Source organism: Alligator sinensis, unplaced genomic scaffold, assembly GCF_000455745.1.
Source record: "Alligator sinensis unplaced genomic scaffold, ASM45574v1 scaffold1026_1, whole genome shotgun sequence".
Taxonomy (NCBI): Eukaryota; Metazoa; Chordata; order Crocodylia; family Alligatoridae; genus Alligator; species Alligator sinensis.
Window position 1 is genome coordinate 581,001 of NW_005842897.1, and position 18,163 is coordinate 599,163.

General features: G+C 41.7%; 1 protein-coding gene across 1 annotated transcript in view; it reads right to left on the minus strand.

The window, feature by feature from the left end:
* The window catches only part of LOC102368822 (actin-binding LIM protein 1), a gene marked incomplete at its 5' end in the record, with an annotated part of 54,523 nt that extends 37,260 nt beyond the window's left edge, over positions 1-17,263 (minus strand). The window contains 4 exons of the mRNA XM_025192128.1: positions 5,767-5,896; positions 7,357-7,392; positions 13,416-13,571; positions 17,186-17,263. Coding sequence (XP_025047913.1) covers positions 5,767-5,896; positions 7,357-7,392; positions 13,416-13,571; positions 17,186-17,263 — 400 coding nt within the window. The remainder of the gene's footprint in view (positions 1-5,766; positions 5,897-7,356; positions 7,393-13,415; positions 13,572-17,185) is intronic.
* Between the last annotated feature and the right edge of the window lie 900 nt (positions 17,264-18,163).

Genomic DNA, 18,163 nt, shown 5'->3' on the forward strand with positions numbered 1-18,163 from the left:
GCTCTTCGCTACCAAATTTCTGACCTGTGGGGAGCCTCACAGACCAGATATCCTGGCTGCATGGGCTGAATTTGGCCAGGTTGATCACGCCTGGTGTAGAAGATTATGTAAGTGAACCCAAGTCAATATGACTCAGACATCTCATGCCTTAGCTAACAAAACTGTTTAATCTTACGAAAATACTTACCCCTTCTTCTGATTCCCCATCATACATGCATTAACATTTACTTAGGTTCCCTTACACACTGGTAAGCATAAATGAAATTCTAACCACATGAAAAGCAGACACCTTAGCACTTCCCCATTGAACTGGGCTGAAGGTGCCAATCATTTCAATGTAACCGAGTAGAATGGCATGGATTGACCAAGACTCTCTCTAGAATTGTGTATTTCTTAAGTCCTTAATAGAGCCACTATTATCTGTGCCAATACCTTTTGCTCTACTGGAGATCTGTAAAAGGTGTACTTGGGCATACAGAAAGGCACAGTATAGAATTTAATGGGAATACATATCTGTCACCTATGACTGGATAACAGACAGCTCAGGTATAAAGATCAAGTAGGAGGGAGGATGCAATCTAATCCCATACAACAGATCCTGAATATCAAAGAACTGAAAAGAAAAAGCAAATCACATGCTGCATACATTACACCTCCAGAATATGCTGCCCTTGGCCTATGGGCAAACTGCACCTTTCCCTTTGCATCCAAATAAATCGATTAACTTCAGTGGATTTATACTGCTATCAGAAAAGCACCGGGCCAATCACAAAACAGAGCTCTTGGCCTCTGTTATAAAGCTTCAGAGATTCACAGATTTTTAAAGCCAGAAAGGATCACCCAGTTTGACCTTCTGCATTAAACAGGCAACAGGACTTCCCTGGGTTAAATCCTGCTTCCAATCCCAACAGCTGCATTTCAATTGCAGCATATCTTTTCTAGATTTAAAAATTTCCAGTGACAGAAAATCTACCCGAAGCCTTGGTGAATTGCTCCAAGTGCTAATTACCCTTACTAGTGAAAAATCCTTGCCTTATTTCCACTTATAATTTGTTCAGCTTCTAGCCCCTGGATCTTGTTACGCCTCCTTCTGCTAGACTGGAGAGCCCTCAAATTACTGCTCAATATGTAGGCTCTTATGCCATGTTATCAGATCACCCCTTCACTTGCTCTTTGATAAGCTAAATAGACCAAGCTGCTTATGTCTTTTCCCATGCTTTACTCATTCTCATGGCTCTCTCCTCAACCTTCTCCAATCTTAACATTCTTCTTGAACTGAAAACACTAGGAACAGATGTAGTTTTCCAGCAGCAGTCACACCAAGGCTAATGCAGAGGTAGTATAACATCTTCCTTCTCACTCAAAATTTCTTTGTTATGTTTCCTAGGATCACATTACCCCTTCAGCTGAGTATCGAACTGGGAGCTCATGATCAACTAATGATCTACTAGGATGTTTTTTTCAGTCACTGCTTTCCTAGATAGAGGCCCATGTTTGCCTTACTAAATAGTCCAGGTCTTTTTATACCAGTGATCTGCCCTCTTCCTTTCTTACCGTCACCCTAACCTGTCTGTCAAGTGTAAATGATCAGCAGTAAATTTCCATTTTCTCCCAAGTTACAGATGAACACATTCAACAATGTCACCTGAGCTGAGTAACATTTACATGGCACATATTTCATTATGATTCTGGTTCCCTCCTTCTCTAGCGCTTCCTGTAGAGGTTGAATACCCTTACCCTCCCATGAGAGCTGAGACGCATTGTACACCAGAAACTGAAGGCACGTTTTTCTTTTGGATCCGTTACAATCCCCACTCCCAGCCGTTCCACAGAAACCAAATGCAACTGAAACCAAGTGCTAGATTTCCAGCTGGTGTGACCATTGAGAAGCAACAATGATTGGCACCACCTAAGAATCTAGCCAGGAGAATTTTACTAATTTTTCTGTTTTTTCCTACTGGGCATGAAATCCCACTTGGTGACCTGAGCCAGTTTCATCCTCGCCCTCAACAACTTTTATTTTTTGGAACACTAAAAACAGCCAGCAAAGATTCGTGGTGCTGTCTTAGGTGCTGGAGAAGCTATTTGCTCAGTAGTCATGGAAAAGGGATGAAAGTGCCATTGGAAGGAGTGTGAGCATTAATTTAGATTGACAGCAAAGTAAATGTTGCAATTGCAAAGTATATGGATCGACTCATGCTGAAATGATTGGTGCATTGATTTTTAAGGGTCCCCATCTTTTACGTATGAAATGAGATCTCTTACAGTCCCACGATAAAAACAGTGAGAAGTGCATATTAATGAAAAGATCTAGCAAAATTCAAAGACTAAGGTCAGAGTGTTTGAGGAAATATAAGGTTGAGATCTATTAGCATTACTTGAAAGGTCATGGCAACAACTTCTTTGCAGCTCTTTTATTGGTTAACACCACTGCTATATGCAATTAGTAGAGGTAGTGGATTATAAAATATGTCAGATCATGCTACTCTCTCTTCTCTGAGCTCTTACAGGTAATGGGACTGCAACATGTGAATGCCTCACCCCATCAACACTTTCTTGTATTGGGGTATTGAGGGAAATACCACCTGGTATTTGCTCCAACAGAGGCAAAAAAAACCCCACAACATTTTCACATGCAGAAAGAAGCAAAAATAAAGGCTATTGTCTGAAATGAGCTCACTGAAGGGACAGAGAGCATGAGCACAAGTATCCGCAACTGGTCTAAACTGGCACGGCTCTAGTGAGATTGGTAGAGTCACAGCAGTTCACACTAGCTGAGGATATGCCCTTAGGTGCTGGTAACACTTGATCTGATGTTAATTACTGCCAGCATAATTAACAGTAATGAGTTTCCTTGTTGCCACTGATCTTTGCATGATGTAAAAGCTGCTTACTTCATATTTTCAACTGCCTTCACTTCATCCAGGCAATACTTGGAGGAGCTTTTTAACTTAGGGATTCACATTTTAAACATCCAGAATTAACGAGAATTCAATTTGACATGCTAGTTGCTACATGCATTATGTATTGCATTGGAAATAAGCAAAATTCAGTACATCTGTTTTCTTAATGGCAAATGATGATGTTTTCCTATGTATTTAGAATATGCAATATATCTTATGATTCTTCCACTAGGGCCCTTAGAAATGACATATTTCCTCAGAGAGAAAACATTATGTCAGATCTAATGTAGTTGTAAGTGTAATGGCACATTTTAAGGCATGCTGAGAGCTAGACAGCCGATGACTAACTTATGGAGATATATCTATTAGCTTAGGCAGAATGCTAATAAATCTCCACTCTTAGGGCGCTAACTGGAAAGGCCTGGCTCCTTACCTTTGATATGGGGAATGAAGTGGTGTCGGAAGGGGGAGTAAGGGCGGGAGTCATTGTGGGTGGAGCTGAGACTGCTAGTGCGCAGGTATGACAACCGTTGCACACCAGTAGACAGCAGTTCTGCAGTAGCAAAGGATCGTGGGGCAGGACAAAATGAGAAAGAAAAACAATAAGAGAGAGGCAGGGGAAGAGGCTTCACAGGAAAAAAACAAAAAGCACTGATCAATTAGGATTCTGAAAAGCAGGAAGAAAAAAAGGTTAAAGTACCACCAGGGATCAGAAATGTTAGGCAAAGTTGAACCAGGCTCAGATTTGTATTGCTTTTCCCATTTAGTTTAACATTCTTTGGCTGAAGGAGCTACCAATCTGAACTCGCTTACTGGAAAATAATCTGCCACCACCATGCAAACATTGCAAACTCTGCATCCAAATGCATTTAGAAAGCAGTTTTGAGAAAGTATCTGATCAAACAGTGTCAGTCAAGAGGCATGCAAGATGTTTTCTGTCCTTTTAAGAAATTCCAAAGATGATGCCAACATCAATTGGGGCACCAGTGGAGAGGAGAGGCGAAAGGCTGAAAACTTTTTCAGAACATGGGAGGCTTTTGAATGTTAAAGAAACATTATGCTGACAGTGTCAACGAACAGGGGCTCCTGCAGAGTGGCTCAAATCTTACGCAAGGGCTACTCTAGAGCCAGGCAAAGAAAGGAGTTATGTGAAGCCACTCAGTCACACAAAAGGCATTTGGACTCCTGCAAACAATATAATGATGACAAGGGTCATCTGCAAAAAAGTGCATGTACTGCTATAGCTGACCAATGCAGAATAATACCAGGTGAAAACCACAGACCATTATTAATAACCATCCCAAAACATATAGGAAAGATAAAAATGAAGGAGGCTAAAGGAAAACTGTATTATGTATGAAACAGCTACAAAGGGGCAATACACATTTCTTGGGAATTTTGCTAAAGATGTAATATTTAAATAGGAGATGAGCTTGACCCAAATTCCCCAGGGGATCCCAAGGGCCACAAACTTTGGTAGATCTCGAATCTAGATCCAAACTTTGCGGCTTGGGCCCACCTGTACATCAAAAGAAAGTTAAGGAATGTAAAAATGGAGTGAAATTACTCCACAGGAAGGTACTTGAAACAAAAGGTATTTTGGAACTGAAACAGTGAAACCCACAATCACAATACAGTTTGGAGTAAACCTTGGATTCTTCCAAGTCTGTGGTAAAACACATCAAGATGTGAAAACCGTAAGGAGTCTGTTCCAAGAGGAACACAGAAGTTTGCAGCTTTTTCAGACTTCATCAGCCTCCTTTGATTCTAGCTACAATCAGCATCATCAAACAACATCATCATGTTATCAGCATGATGTACCTTACAAGATTTGATTCAAAGTTCTGTGCATTAAATTGGGCCCTCAAAATGAAGCATTTGCTGCTTGATATAACTAGACATTTTCAGCCTGCTACTACTAGCAAACTATCACTCTGCACTGATCCTTCTTTAGTGACCCCGATTTAAAAAATGCAGTTACTACTGAATGTGATCTTCTGGTGTGCCAACCATTGTTATTGCTCAGTAGTGCTGAGCAGGGTATCGTTGCATGACTCCACTGTTTAAAAGCTGACGGTCAAGATTTGATACATCAATCTAGTGTGAAAATCTAGCATACTTATAACAGCATGTTATGCACAACCTTTTAGAACCACATTTAAAAATACATTATGTATGTGTTTTTAGAATAGAACAATTTTATACATACATTTCATTGGAAACCTCCAGCAGTACATGCATTTGCCTATTTTGTACATACAACTGTATTACTTCTAAAACGCTTCTGAAAACGTCACCTTTAACAATTCATAACTTCCTAGGTTTTTAATTAGGAAATTCGCCTTGATGAATATTTGCTTAAGATTTCAAAAATGACTAGTGATTTTATGTGTTCCACTTGTGACAACTTGAAGGAATCTTATTTTTTTAAGAGTGGATGTTTCATTCTGAAAACCAGGCCCATTTAACAAGCCTACCTACAAAGAGTCAGGATAATTAGCGACTTTTAAAAATGTCAGCAATTATTCTTGTTTCCAATATGTGTTATTTTCCCTCAAACAAAAAAGAACCACCCTGAATAGCAGGATTCACTGCAGCAAATAGCAGATTATTTTCAAATACATACACATATGTCCAAATCTACATATTAAAAGAAAAAAAATCAGTAATATATGACACATCCATAAAATATACTAGCTGATCTTACATATGTTGATGACTAAGAACAATAAACAGGAATGGAGGTTTTAAAATTTGCAGCTACTTTTCAATGCTATAGGTAGAGAAACAGCTTCTTATTTCCATGGGCAAGTGATGTAATAAGAAAACAAACTGCTTCCAGGTATAAAGCAGTTTCCCTTACCAGGTCTGTGAAAATGCTGAGGGGACCGTGACATTGTGGGTGTGTAGCTGTGACGACTGTATACAGGAGAACTGATAGAGCCTTGGCTAGTTGACCTGTGAATCATTCGATCCCGAACATCCTGATATCCCTGGAAAGTAAGACGCATTAGATGAATTAATTACAAAAAATTAAATGAACTCCAGGCATTTCTCCAACTGCATATGGCTTTCAAAGACCTGAAAAGAGCAACAGAACATCTTTCCAGCTTCTAGCCTATTATCATACAGTGTTAATTGCTTGTCCATTAGTTTTCACATATGAACAACTGCTGCTCATATAATCCAATCCATTATGTCTAAGTGCTAAAATCTGGGGCCTTCAAATTCTATGCATCCTGCAGACTGAATTCTGTTAAGTAACACTTAATCATACTTAAAACTTAATCCTAATTTTTCAAATCACTAATAATTTGTGTACCTGAATTTCCCATGACTCCTTAAGAGGACTTGTTTTTCACAGGGCATGCCTACACTGGAGACAGTGGTACACTATGGCTGCAGCCATCTATCCCACAGTGGAGCAGAGTGGAAAAGGGTGCTCATGCATCACCAGCACTACCCACACAGTGGGGAGCAGGGGTCCACATGCTGGCCATGCCTTTCGGAAGGGCAAATCTTGGGTGCCCTCCTTGCAGCATATGCCTGATAGAGGGTGCAACTCAGGCACTGCACACCAGCACCAAGTGTAGCCCCCTGCTGTGGGGAAGCTGGATAGTCCCAGTGTAGAGATACCTACACCTTTACCGACACCTCCGCTACTCAGTTTAAAGCTAGCCTGGGAAACTGTTCACTATACTGCAGTCTGATGTGTACATGTGCCCAGAAAGTACTAAGGCTCCCACCTCTAAAATTCAGGCAGCTTTGCTGCGTCTCAGACTGGTACCCCAAATCACTAATTACTTTTGAAAATCTGAAATCCTGGAATCTTGGTTCCTGGCAAAAGCGAAGCAGAGCGGGGCAAACCTTTCCTACAGGAGAGGGGCAACTGGAAAGCTCCAAGACCAAAAGCATGTTCATAAATTTACTGTGTACTTCATAGCATGGGGAAGGCAGGACACCTTTCACTTTAAAAAAACTATGTACAGCAATAACCATTAAAACTCTGACAAATGCCTTTCCAAGTATGTCACATTGCTATGATGTTTAAGAGTATTTCCCTAGCCTAGGGGAATACTGTAGAGATGTTTCCTCCAAGCATAGGCAAAACTCACACAGATCCCAACAGTAACCACTGCAGGCTTAGGGCCACACCTTTGGCTGCTGTAAATGAGCACAGTTCCTGGGGCTCCAGCCTTGATCTACATATCACAATAAAGATGAGTTTCCAGACATCACATCCCACGGTACCTTCACTCTCCATATAACCTGCCAGTCAGCATGAAATACCCTCTCTACTTTTGATTTTCTTGGCCTTTTAATAATCATGCTATGTAAACAGAAAATGGAAATAGGCATCAGGCTGCCTAGGACCATCAGTAACTCCACTTCCTGATATCAACAGTTCCAGCAGCGGTGACACACTGCCCCAGGAGGGTTCAATCAAACTTACTTCTGCAGACGGTGTAGGAGACAGCGTCCTTGGAGACTGTAAGAGGCAAAAGAGAGAAGGTTACAGAAACAGCATGTCTCCTGCCTTGCCAGCAAATGCTAATCCAAACAGCCCCAGAGATCTGGCAGTAACGTGGTATCTAGCTCTAAAGCTGTGGTTTCTCCTCACTGCCCAGAGCTTGGTTTCTGAAGTGCTGAAGCAGTTTAGGTTCACGCTACCCAAAAGCAAGTATGATTAATTCACTTGAATATCCTGAAACAGCATCTTTGAAACATCTAACTAGGGCACTAATCGAAATGTAGCTGCAAAGACAACGAGGAAAAAAGGGCTATTAATTTAATAACTGTGCTTGTTATGTGGAAAGCTTCACAATGGCAATTAAATACATTTTAACTCAGGGCTCTGAGTGGGAAACAGAAATGCAGGACAATCTCCTACTCCTAAACAGCCACACACTGGCAATTGCCCTCCTATCTCCAAAGCCTTACATTTCTGTGTGTGTGTGTGTGTGTGTGTGTGTGTGTGTGTGTGTGTGTGTGTGTAAAATGAAGAGACAGTTAATATTTAATCATACTTATTTTATATTGATTCATACACGCATCATATTTCTTAGCACCTTGCTTTGGAAGAGCTGCTAACACCACTCAGCAAGGTGGAGGCAGAGGTACCATTTTCATTAAACTGATAGAAAAAGTATTGCCCAAAGTCATCTATAGAGTTGGGAACCCAGCTGGGAATAGGAGTCCTACCTGATTTCCAGCCACAAGTTTTTGAGTACAAGAAATTCTCTTCCTCCAAATATCAGAATTTTAAATATTTCTCATATGTAGTGAACACTAGCATTATTCATTTGACTGCCATACTAAATCCGGTGATGGCTGGTGTTCCTAAGGAATACTGTAGTTACTGCAAAACAATTCTACTTTTAAAACACAGTGTGTCAGAAATAAAACAGCTGTTCTGGCCTAACTACTGCTAATATGGTGACAGCAGTATAAAATGTACACAGAATTTCTGATGGCAAATGAATCTATCAATTCCTTGTGCGTATGCCAAACATGCACATCATCTGTACAGCAGGCTGCGCTGTCCTCCATGTCTTACACACTCTGTAGTGCAAGACTATCACCTCCGGAGGAGCTGGCATTGCTGCAAATGCAAAGTATGTGAAAACAGGACTGATTTTTTGGCTTGAGTGCAAGAGATTTCACCATGTGCAATTTATCACATGGCTTTGTTAAACCACTTTTAACCACAGAGGAGCCCGTCTAAGTTTACAAAAATCCTGCAACACCAGATCACCAGGTCAGCACATATTTTAGAGCATGACCTATACAAGTTTTACTACTTGTATATATATACTTGTATATAATCACAAAACATTTTGCAGATTATTCCCCAAAACAACTGTTTAACTCTAAGCTAAAACTCTTCAACTATCTATATAAAAAAGTCCTATCCCTGATACACCATACCTGTTTTTGTTTCTGTTTTTTTGAAGACTGAATTTGGTCCTTGACTTGCAAATAAACAATATCCTCTGATCTGATCTGGAAAGTGGGAGTCAGTTTCTACTGGAAAGTATAATTAAATGACTGGAGGCTGGGAAGATAACATAAGAAGTGACTTCCCTTGCATCTATTCTACATGTGCCAGTGCTAGGTAAATAGTCCCACCATGTCTTCTACGGCTTTGGAGAGAGGGAACCGCACCCATTTCTTCATTCACTGGTGAACTGCCATATCTGAAACTCTGAGTCTGTCAAGGAAAATTTAGCTCATCATTGTTTGGTTGGGACATTGAAAGGGCTCTTTAAAAAAATCAACATAGAAGACTTCCAATTACTCAGCAACATATTTAGGGATGTTTAGGAGGTATATTTAGAAGGAAAAAAATGAAGTCCAGCAGGAGCAAACCAGTGAACACAGAAAGCAGTGATTTCAAAACTAAAATCCTGCTTAAAAAAAAAAAAGCACACACACACACACACAATGGGAGTTAAATTCCCTTCCCATTCAACTCAGTGATCAAACTTTCATTCATTTTAGTAGGCTTAAGAGTTCATCCTCAAATCCTTGAAACCAAAGGTTTAACGTTACAGTCCTTGAGTGCTTTGCTGGATCAGGGCATGTTACCTTATGTCACACTGGCATGTGCCATTTTACTGGCAGCATAATTATTGTTTCAGGATTTCTGGGCTTGACCCTGTGGCAGGACTCTCAAAAGAGCTTTCTTTTCTTCAGAACTGCAGGACTGATCTCCCCCCATTCAGAGCAAAGGCCAGGTTAAAGAAACTGCAATTGCAATGGCAGCAGCAGACTGAACACTTGAAATACAAGGAATTTGGAGGAAACGAAACCTTCCACAGTATTTATGCTCCAAAAGCCAAGACATCCAACTCCATCGGTGATCAGAGCACGACGATGGGGCAGGATCTAAGGATGGGCAGATTTCAAATACATTCAACATCTGGAATAACTGCCAACCTTTCAAGAGTCAGCCCAGCTTGCCTAACATTTCTCCCAACTGTAAAGCTGGACAAATAAAAGGTATCGCTTAACAAATCTTTCTTCTAGAAAGTTAACTGACAGCCCCTGGGCAACATGCTGTTCTATTATCACTTCACATTACAGAACTTACTCCTCACTCGACTCCTGCTTTGTTAAAAACTGACTCACTCCATCATATCCTTAGGCTAACCTAACTGTGCTAGACATGTTAACTGAAGTGCTAGGTTGTTGGGCTCCACTAGATGGTGCCACTTAAAAACTTTTTTCATTGCACACTTTTAAACCAGCAATTTAGGGATTTATCAAGGAACAAACTGAGCAGATTACAGGGAGAAGCTATTATAGCCATTTGTGAAATGCTTAAAAGGAAGCAAGTCTAATGCCACCCTATCCATCTTTCTCTAGAGCTAATGTGTATGTTCTCTTCTTAATTCACTCTGCAATTTGGGGACTTTTTCACGGCAGAGGTATTTTGATATTGCTTTGGAAGTGTTTCTGTTAAACAGTCTTTCAAGGGTTCAGACTTTCTGTCTTTTAAATACACCCTATGGGCACCTATATACAAGCAGTGAGGCTGCTCCAATGCGCTGCAATTACTTGAGTCTGCTGGAGAATTACCGCGGTCCAGCAGAATCCAGCGTCATGTGTATCAGCGTCCCCGTGCAGAAAAATCATGGTGGGGGCACTTTAACTAAAGCTTGTTTGATGAGTTTTAGTTGATGAGTTATTTAGTTTACCCCTGCCACCATTTTTCAGCACAGGGATGCTAATACATGAGATGCTCCAGGTGCTTTAATTAGAATGGCTCTTGGAGTCGCTCTAATTAAAGCGCCTCCCCCCCACTCCCAGAATGCGTGTATAAATGCCCCATGTGCCTGGCAGTTATATCAGGACACAAGGGAGTGTGGCTCAGGAAATACAATCACTCCTAAGTCCTCAAGACATTCAGAAGGCATGTGCAGTTTGAAAGACCCATTTAGAGGTGCAGGCTCCCCACAACCTCAGCCAGGCACACCTCAACCTGCAGTATGAGGCAAACCATTGGAAGAGGGTGGCAAGTAATGAAGAAGCTTCCTGCTCTGTGTTGTAGGTGTTTTTTAACTAGAAACTCCTTCGCTTTGTCTTCTTCAGAAGGTTGTAGGACTTCTCTATTTGAGTTGTTGATGGATGAGGTTTGGAAGTTCCTGTCCAGATCTCTTGCGATGCTCAGAAACAACTGAGCAAATAAGCAAACTCAGCGTGTCTAATGGCTGGCTTAGTTCTCCCTGTGTCCCTGCTTCCACCATAGAGAAAGCAAGGGACAAAGCAACTGCACAGGGGAAGGCTGAAGTAGCCTGTCACCAATTCTGCTCTTGTACAACTTTTCTGTCTGAGCTGGAGGGGATTATCAAAGGGCCTCAAAATTCAGTGCCGTCTGTACCCAGCCAGCTTTGCACTGATACAGGTGTGTGTCAAGGGGTCAGTAGGGTTGAAGGTGGGGGAAGTGATTTATATCCTGAGAGCCAAGGATGCTTGCACCTGTCTTGATTTTCAGTAGCCATCCGCCCTGCTTCTTTGGAAATCTGACTCTTGCTTTACTTTAAATAGCAAGTCAAACTTAAACAGCAAGTACTTATAAATTATGTAGCCAGGAATGCACAATGTAAGAAATGAGTTGAGTTTCATCTGAATGAACAGCTTTTGTTGAGTGTAGATTTTAATGTAAAATACATGAATCACTTCCAAATCTTAAAGTCAACTTTGTGGCATGTTTAATCATTATTCAGTGAGATAAGTATTTAGGACGGTGGCTGTTTAGTATAGTTTGCAAGGACAATGTAGTTCAAAACCCTGACTGGTGATGAAGGTGTTCTCATTCCACAGAAGATATATCCAAATATACTTATTGTGCCCAAGGCTTATAACAGGACATGGCAAATAAGGTCTATGTACACTGTTTGTCAGCATGCCAAATTTGTGTTTAAAAGCAGTATTGATGATAGAGTGGAAATCACTCCCTTCTTAGGGCCAGATTTTGTGGTCCTTAACTGAGCACAATTTTTATCTGGAGTTAATGGTAGCTACACAATATTAAAGACCAAAATCTTTGGTGTCTTGAGTAAATGCCAGTAAGCTAAGCTCCTTGGCACCTCTCAGTGTCAATAAATGTGTAAAAAGATAGAGTTTAAAGTATAAACTAATCGATTTCTGTCCCCCGTCCCCCTTCACATAACATTTACTGATGACTAAATCAGACACAAACCCTGTGCAAGTCACTCCACTCATAGGAGCTTATTACAAAAAGATGTAAACACTGCAGTCCCACATTGCTATTTTTTTCTCATATACAGCACTACCTGGCATATAATATGCAACTTGTTTTTGAAAGGGAGAATAAAGAAAAAAAGATTTTTCCAGAGTTACGCATGCATAGAGCAGGGACAGAGTTTGATCGTCAGCTAACTTACCCTCCCTTTCTTGCTTAACTGAAGCTGAAACTAGAGGTGCATTGATACGTTGGTCCTATATCAGATCAGAACCAATATAAGGAAAATTGAAAGTATCAGCAATTGGCTTTTTGGCTGATATGGCTGATAACATTGCCGATAAATTCCTCGTGCAGCCGCAATGCAGCACGCAGGCAGCCAGGAGCACAACCCGGCAATGTGGAGAGCAGCCGGGTCCAGCTGGTAAGTCTGTTGTGAGGGAAGGGCATAGTGGGGGGACAGATCGAGGCCCCTGTGGTGAGGGAGGGAGTGGGGCTGGGGCAGGCACTATATAGCTGGGGCAGGGCATGGGATGGAGCCACAGCTCATCCGCGTGGTGCAGGGGGTGGAGGGGTGGCTCCCACTGCTGCATGCACCCTGGGAGGGCATGGGGGGCTTGTGCCCCCGGATCTGCATGTGAGACAAGGGCAGGCTAGTGCTGTGGGCTGGGGCCAGGGGCAGCACCAGGCTCTTCCCAGCAGGGTGGCTGAGCTGGGCTGCCTTTGGAGCAGGTGGCAGTGGCACTGGGAGGGGAGCTACAGTGAATGTTGGGGCGGCTGCAGCCCCCCCATCCTCCCCCCCCGTAGCCCCCTTCCCAGTGAAAGGCCTCTCTCAGAGGCACTGCATGGTGGCTATAGCCAAGGCTGGAGACTTTGCCACAGAATGCTCTGGTATTCTTTTGGAATAGCCTATTCCACCAGGAATATCAGCTTCTTAAGGTGAAGAACTTAGTAAACGACACTGTATCAGATCTGAATTTGTTTCATGCAACCATCAAATACTGAATATAAGGTATTGAGTCATATTGAGAAAGGACCCCTTCCCTTTGTGAGCTGCTAGTATTAGTGAAGGTAAGAAATGGAGGGGAGCCATGTACCTACATCTGTAGCTGCCCACACATTGCAACTCAAAGCTTGAGTCAATGTTATGGTTCCTTCTTTCAAACATGGACAAGAGAAATGAAAAGCGTTTTAATCGCAGCGACAGCCACATTGAAGAGGATCAATTATACAGTAGTTTCAAGACAGTATGGAAACACAGCTAGCTTTGAATGACAGCAGGACTCACATGTGGATTTCCTTACCTCTCCAAGACTCTGTCTGTCTTGTCTGTCCTCGTAGGCGGAAGTGTAGAATGGTTCGTAGGTAATTAGGTCTGGACGTTCAATGTCGTAAATGGCCTTGACTTTGGGAATGGCAGCTAAATCCTTGTAATCAAGGATCTCATTGTCTACTTTTGCCTGAAGGTCAAAGACAGAAAATAAATTAAGAGACACAAATACACCAGTAACTTCTATTTTGCACGCATTAAGCTCTGGGGGAATTGACTTTCATAATGCAGTTAGGGAAAATCCTTTGCTGTCATTCCATTTATGTACGCAGCAACTGTTTGTTCTTCACCAGCATATGAAGAACAAAGTGTTTTTTATCTTAAAAATCTAGGGGAAAAGCAGAACAGTTTAAACAGACTGCACCCTTTGCAGTGTCTTCAAAACTATCTACCATCTATCTGCATCCATGTCTAGCAACCACCGCCTCATATTCAGCGGCTGTGGTCAAGATAGCTGTAAGCTCACTAGTAAAATGTGGTAAACTCGTTGACAAACAGAACAGACATTCAGTTTAGTTATGCCACTATGCGTGCGAGCTTCTGTCTAATGCACGGGTGAAAACCTGAACCTGGAAGCAGGCTCCGAAAAGAGCTGTTTGCATACCAACATGAAGATGAAGCTGCTATAGCGGGAAGAGGGATTAGAGGGGCAGCAGTTTGCTTGTTTATCTATTTCTTTTGATGTTGCTGAAATTTAAAAATCAATCATTTCAAGTTCTTGCTGGTTCTATGCAAACAGCTTTGATTATTAAAACTGAAAGCACTTTAGGAGTCTGATTTTGTTTTCAGCTCATGATTTCTTTGGCCCACTTCATGAGGCTGGACATCTTTCTACCTACATCCGGTCCCCTAGGCTGATATTTACAATTTTCAGAGCTGGTTTCCAGGGCAGTTTTCTATGCCAAATAGATATTAAATGCTGCACTTCAAAATCATATGGGTTTAAATACCTGAAACAACTAAAAAAAATTAACTACCTTTGATCAGTTTGGCTTTGGCTTTTTTTCACTCTACTTCCCCCCTCCCCTTCCCTGCTCTACCTTTGGTTTTCCTAATTTCTTTCTTTTTACATTCCCACTGACACCCTGCCACACTTCTAGCTTCTTTTGTTCCTTGGAGTCTCAGAACAACAGAGACTCCCTATGCCTGACGATGGGCGACTGCACCTGAAAGCTTGCTAAGAACTTTTTTCCAACTACTCAGTTGGTCTAATAGAAGATATCACATCTACCCAAAGAACCTTGCCTGATTATGTCCTTAGACCAGGGGTGGGCAAAATGTGGCCCATGGGCTGGATGTGGCCTGCCAAGCCATTCTATCTGGCCCATGAGGCCCCTAAAATTTTTAGAAAATTAACATTAATCTGTCCTGGGCTACCTGTCATGCAGCCCTCGATGGCTTGCCAAAACTCAGTAAGCGGCCCTCCGCCCAAAATAATTGCCTGCCCCTGCCTTAGACCAACTCGGCTACAACCAAAAACACAGCTTTGTCTCCCTGGCTGCCATTCAATGAGCTAAGGAAATTTAACCCTTAATAATTGCTATACATGTAAATGAATATAATTTTATATATGTATCTACATCATTAATCTAAATGTAAATGCTCTATATAAAATGTATAATTATACACATGCATGCATAATTACATATGTAACAAATTTGTGTGTGTTTGTGTGCGCGTGTATACACACACACAAACACACACTCATACATACACACTCAGGTCTATTATATGAACAAGTGTATATACACATATTCATTTCTGATCTGAGAATGTCTGGACAACTTTAACTAGTACAAGTTAAAACAGACACTTGTATAATGCTTGCTGCAGAGCAGGAATACATCAGATGGGCCTAAGCCTGCACGGTGAGGCTGTGCTGTGTGACAAGAGGCAAGATTCATAAACTGGCCGAGGGGTATGAAGCAGCACATTGTCAGCAGGATGGCAGTGCTCCAGAACCTCTTTCATGATTTAAAATCAGCAGTGTGTAATAGCTTTAATTTATTGACTGCTTCTTCTCTAGTTGAAAGGCACTGAAAAACTAGAGTTGACTTGTATAAGAACAGGCCTGCTGGACCCCTTGCTCAGTTTTTCCATCTTTTTACATGAGCCATCAGTAAGTTTGTATCTGATAGTTGAAAAGTTCAAGTGTAGCATGTTCTCTATTATCCTGCCCCCCACCCCCCATTTCCTCCCCAGTATTGCCTTGACAAACAGCCCCTTTCTTCAGCTAGGATTTTGAATAGCATAGAGCAGGAAGGCAATGCCTTTTGGACCAAAGGACTTCCTCCAGCTAGGAAAGGAAGAAGGTGTTAATGAACCCCTCAGATGCCCGAAAAAGCTTAATAAAAACAGGGAAAGACTAAAGTAAATTTAAAACATCTGGGCCAATTCTGAATTGTTGAGTCCATCTCCAATTACTTTATCACAAGATCAAAAACTACAAATCTAAGAATCCAACATCAGGAATGGAGAGGAAGGTGTCCTGCTACTCTCTGATTGTGAATCACATGCAAATGACGTGGCACAATGAAAATGCTAGTGATGGTCCCATGTTTAGCCTGGAAAGCATAACAACTGAAACATGCTCAACCCCATTTTCCTTTCTTTTAAAACAAACTCTTCTTCAAAAACCAAAATGCCTGATCTCTTCACTTGTAGGTATTTAGGAGGCAAAGCTTTGCTACACCAGAATCTCCATGAGCTCTATATGTAAGATGATAAATCCTCAGGGCAGCAGGCAGGAAAGCACAGTAACATCCTACATAGTGGGTACATCTACATGTGCAATTAATGTGACATGATAAACTCTGGTGCAGTTTGTGCTGGAGTAACCTGCTCCTGGGCACAGCAGCTACATGTGCACCTGGGACAGTAACACTTTGAGCCAGGGCAGAGCAGGCCTTGGCTGGCAGCAGCCTTGAGGGGTCAGTACCAGGTTCCAGGTGGTGGTATCATGTGGCAAAGGGCTGGCTGGAGCATGAGTCACTGTGTGCCTAGGCAGCTGACTGGGTGCAATTTCTACCCCGGTCACTCTCTACAAGCGCATTTCAGCATAGTACGTACTCTGCTGTAAGATAGTACTGTCCTCAGCAGTACTATCCTATGGCAAAGTTAATTAGTTTACTGCACCTTAATACCAGCATATGTGTAGACGGTGATGCTTTACTGTGGAGCTAATTAACCAACTCTCAGTAAAGTGCACACCTAGATGTACCCAGGGAGCCTTGTCTCAGCTTTCTCCAAAGAGAGCGTGGTTTCAAAAGGTGCGATCCGCACGAAACAATTTGTCGTTGTATAACTATGTAGGAGTTATTACTAGTTAACCACTTTAAAAGATGTGCACATATCAGCTGTTACTTCCTGTTATAGCTCATGAACCTGTACTGATACAAACGTAGCTAAACTGCCCTAACTTTGACTCTGAATGAAGCAAGTTTGAAGTTGGATAGGTTTTGTTATGTTTGTATCACTACAAAATCAGGAAGATGTAGCAGTTATATTGTAACATCTTATACTGATAACATGTGGTTACAACTTTTCCATCTGTCTATACCCATAGAGGGGAATGATTTTTTACTAACATAGCTATCCTGATGCAAAATCCTGGAATGAAGTCTGTTACATAAGAATAAGGGTATCTTTTACTAGTGTATCTTATTTGACTTCCCAAACCAGGATACACTAAACCCATTACTTTACTAGGGGAATAATGGCTCATTAACAGGAAATGTTACTTACATAGATAGTATGGCCTGGTGAGCCAGGTATACTGGAACCTGGTCTGGAATAAATACTTTCAGAGGATGTTCTTGTTTGCTGAAAAACAAATATTCACTTGTAAGAGTTTAGCTGTGGCCACAGCCTTGATAATCTAGATTATTAAAACACAGAAGGCTTGCATTCATCCCTAAACGGATTCAAATTTAAAAATGTAAACATATGTTTAAACATAAATGCAACAAACTCAAGCGTTCTAGCAAATTTCCATCTTATGATGCAGGTATGATTTCTCTTTCAGGAAGGGTTGTGGGAGGGAAAGGGAGTGTTTAAAGGTACACTGTGAAAAGCAAAACTAACAGTGATGAACAAAAAACAATACCCCACAGAGGCACTGTAGTAGCCATCTACACAGCAATCCAGGTTAATATTGTACACTAACATCTTATGGTTACACTGAATGGGAAACCAGGCAAAGTCCAACCCTATGACATACATGCAGACTGCAGAGCAGTAATAGCCACTGGGGTGGGCATGGTTATTTACCCCCGTGATGTGCCATGACTTAGTCACTGCACTTACACCCATGTAAATGACTTGCAAGTAGAGGGACCATAGACTTTCTTACTTGGAATAACTCCAATAGTTTGTGTAACAGAGTTTTGCTGTTGTAGTTGCAGGTAATAGGCCGTTCTCGCTCCAGTGACTCTAATGTGTAAGCAACGCTTCCTTGCAACTTGAAACCCTTGTGGTCACTTACATACATGTGCTCAACGCAATTCATTGATACATGGATGTTTGGATCGGAAGGGACCTTAGCAGATCATTCAGTCCGACCCCCTGCCATGGGCAGGAAAGAGCACTGGGGTTAGATGACCCCAGCCAGATGTGTGGTGAGCCTCCTCTTAAAGCCCCCCAAAGGTCAGGGAGAGCACCACCTCCCTTGGGAGCCCGTTTCAGATTCTGGCAACTCTCACCGTAAAGAAGTTCTTCCTGATG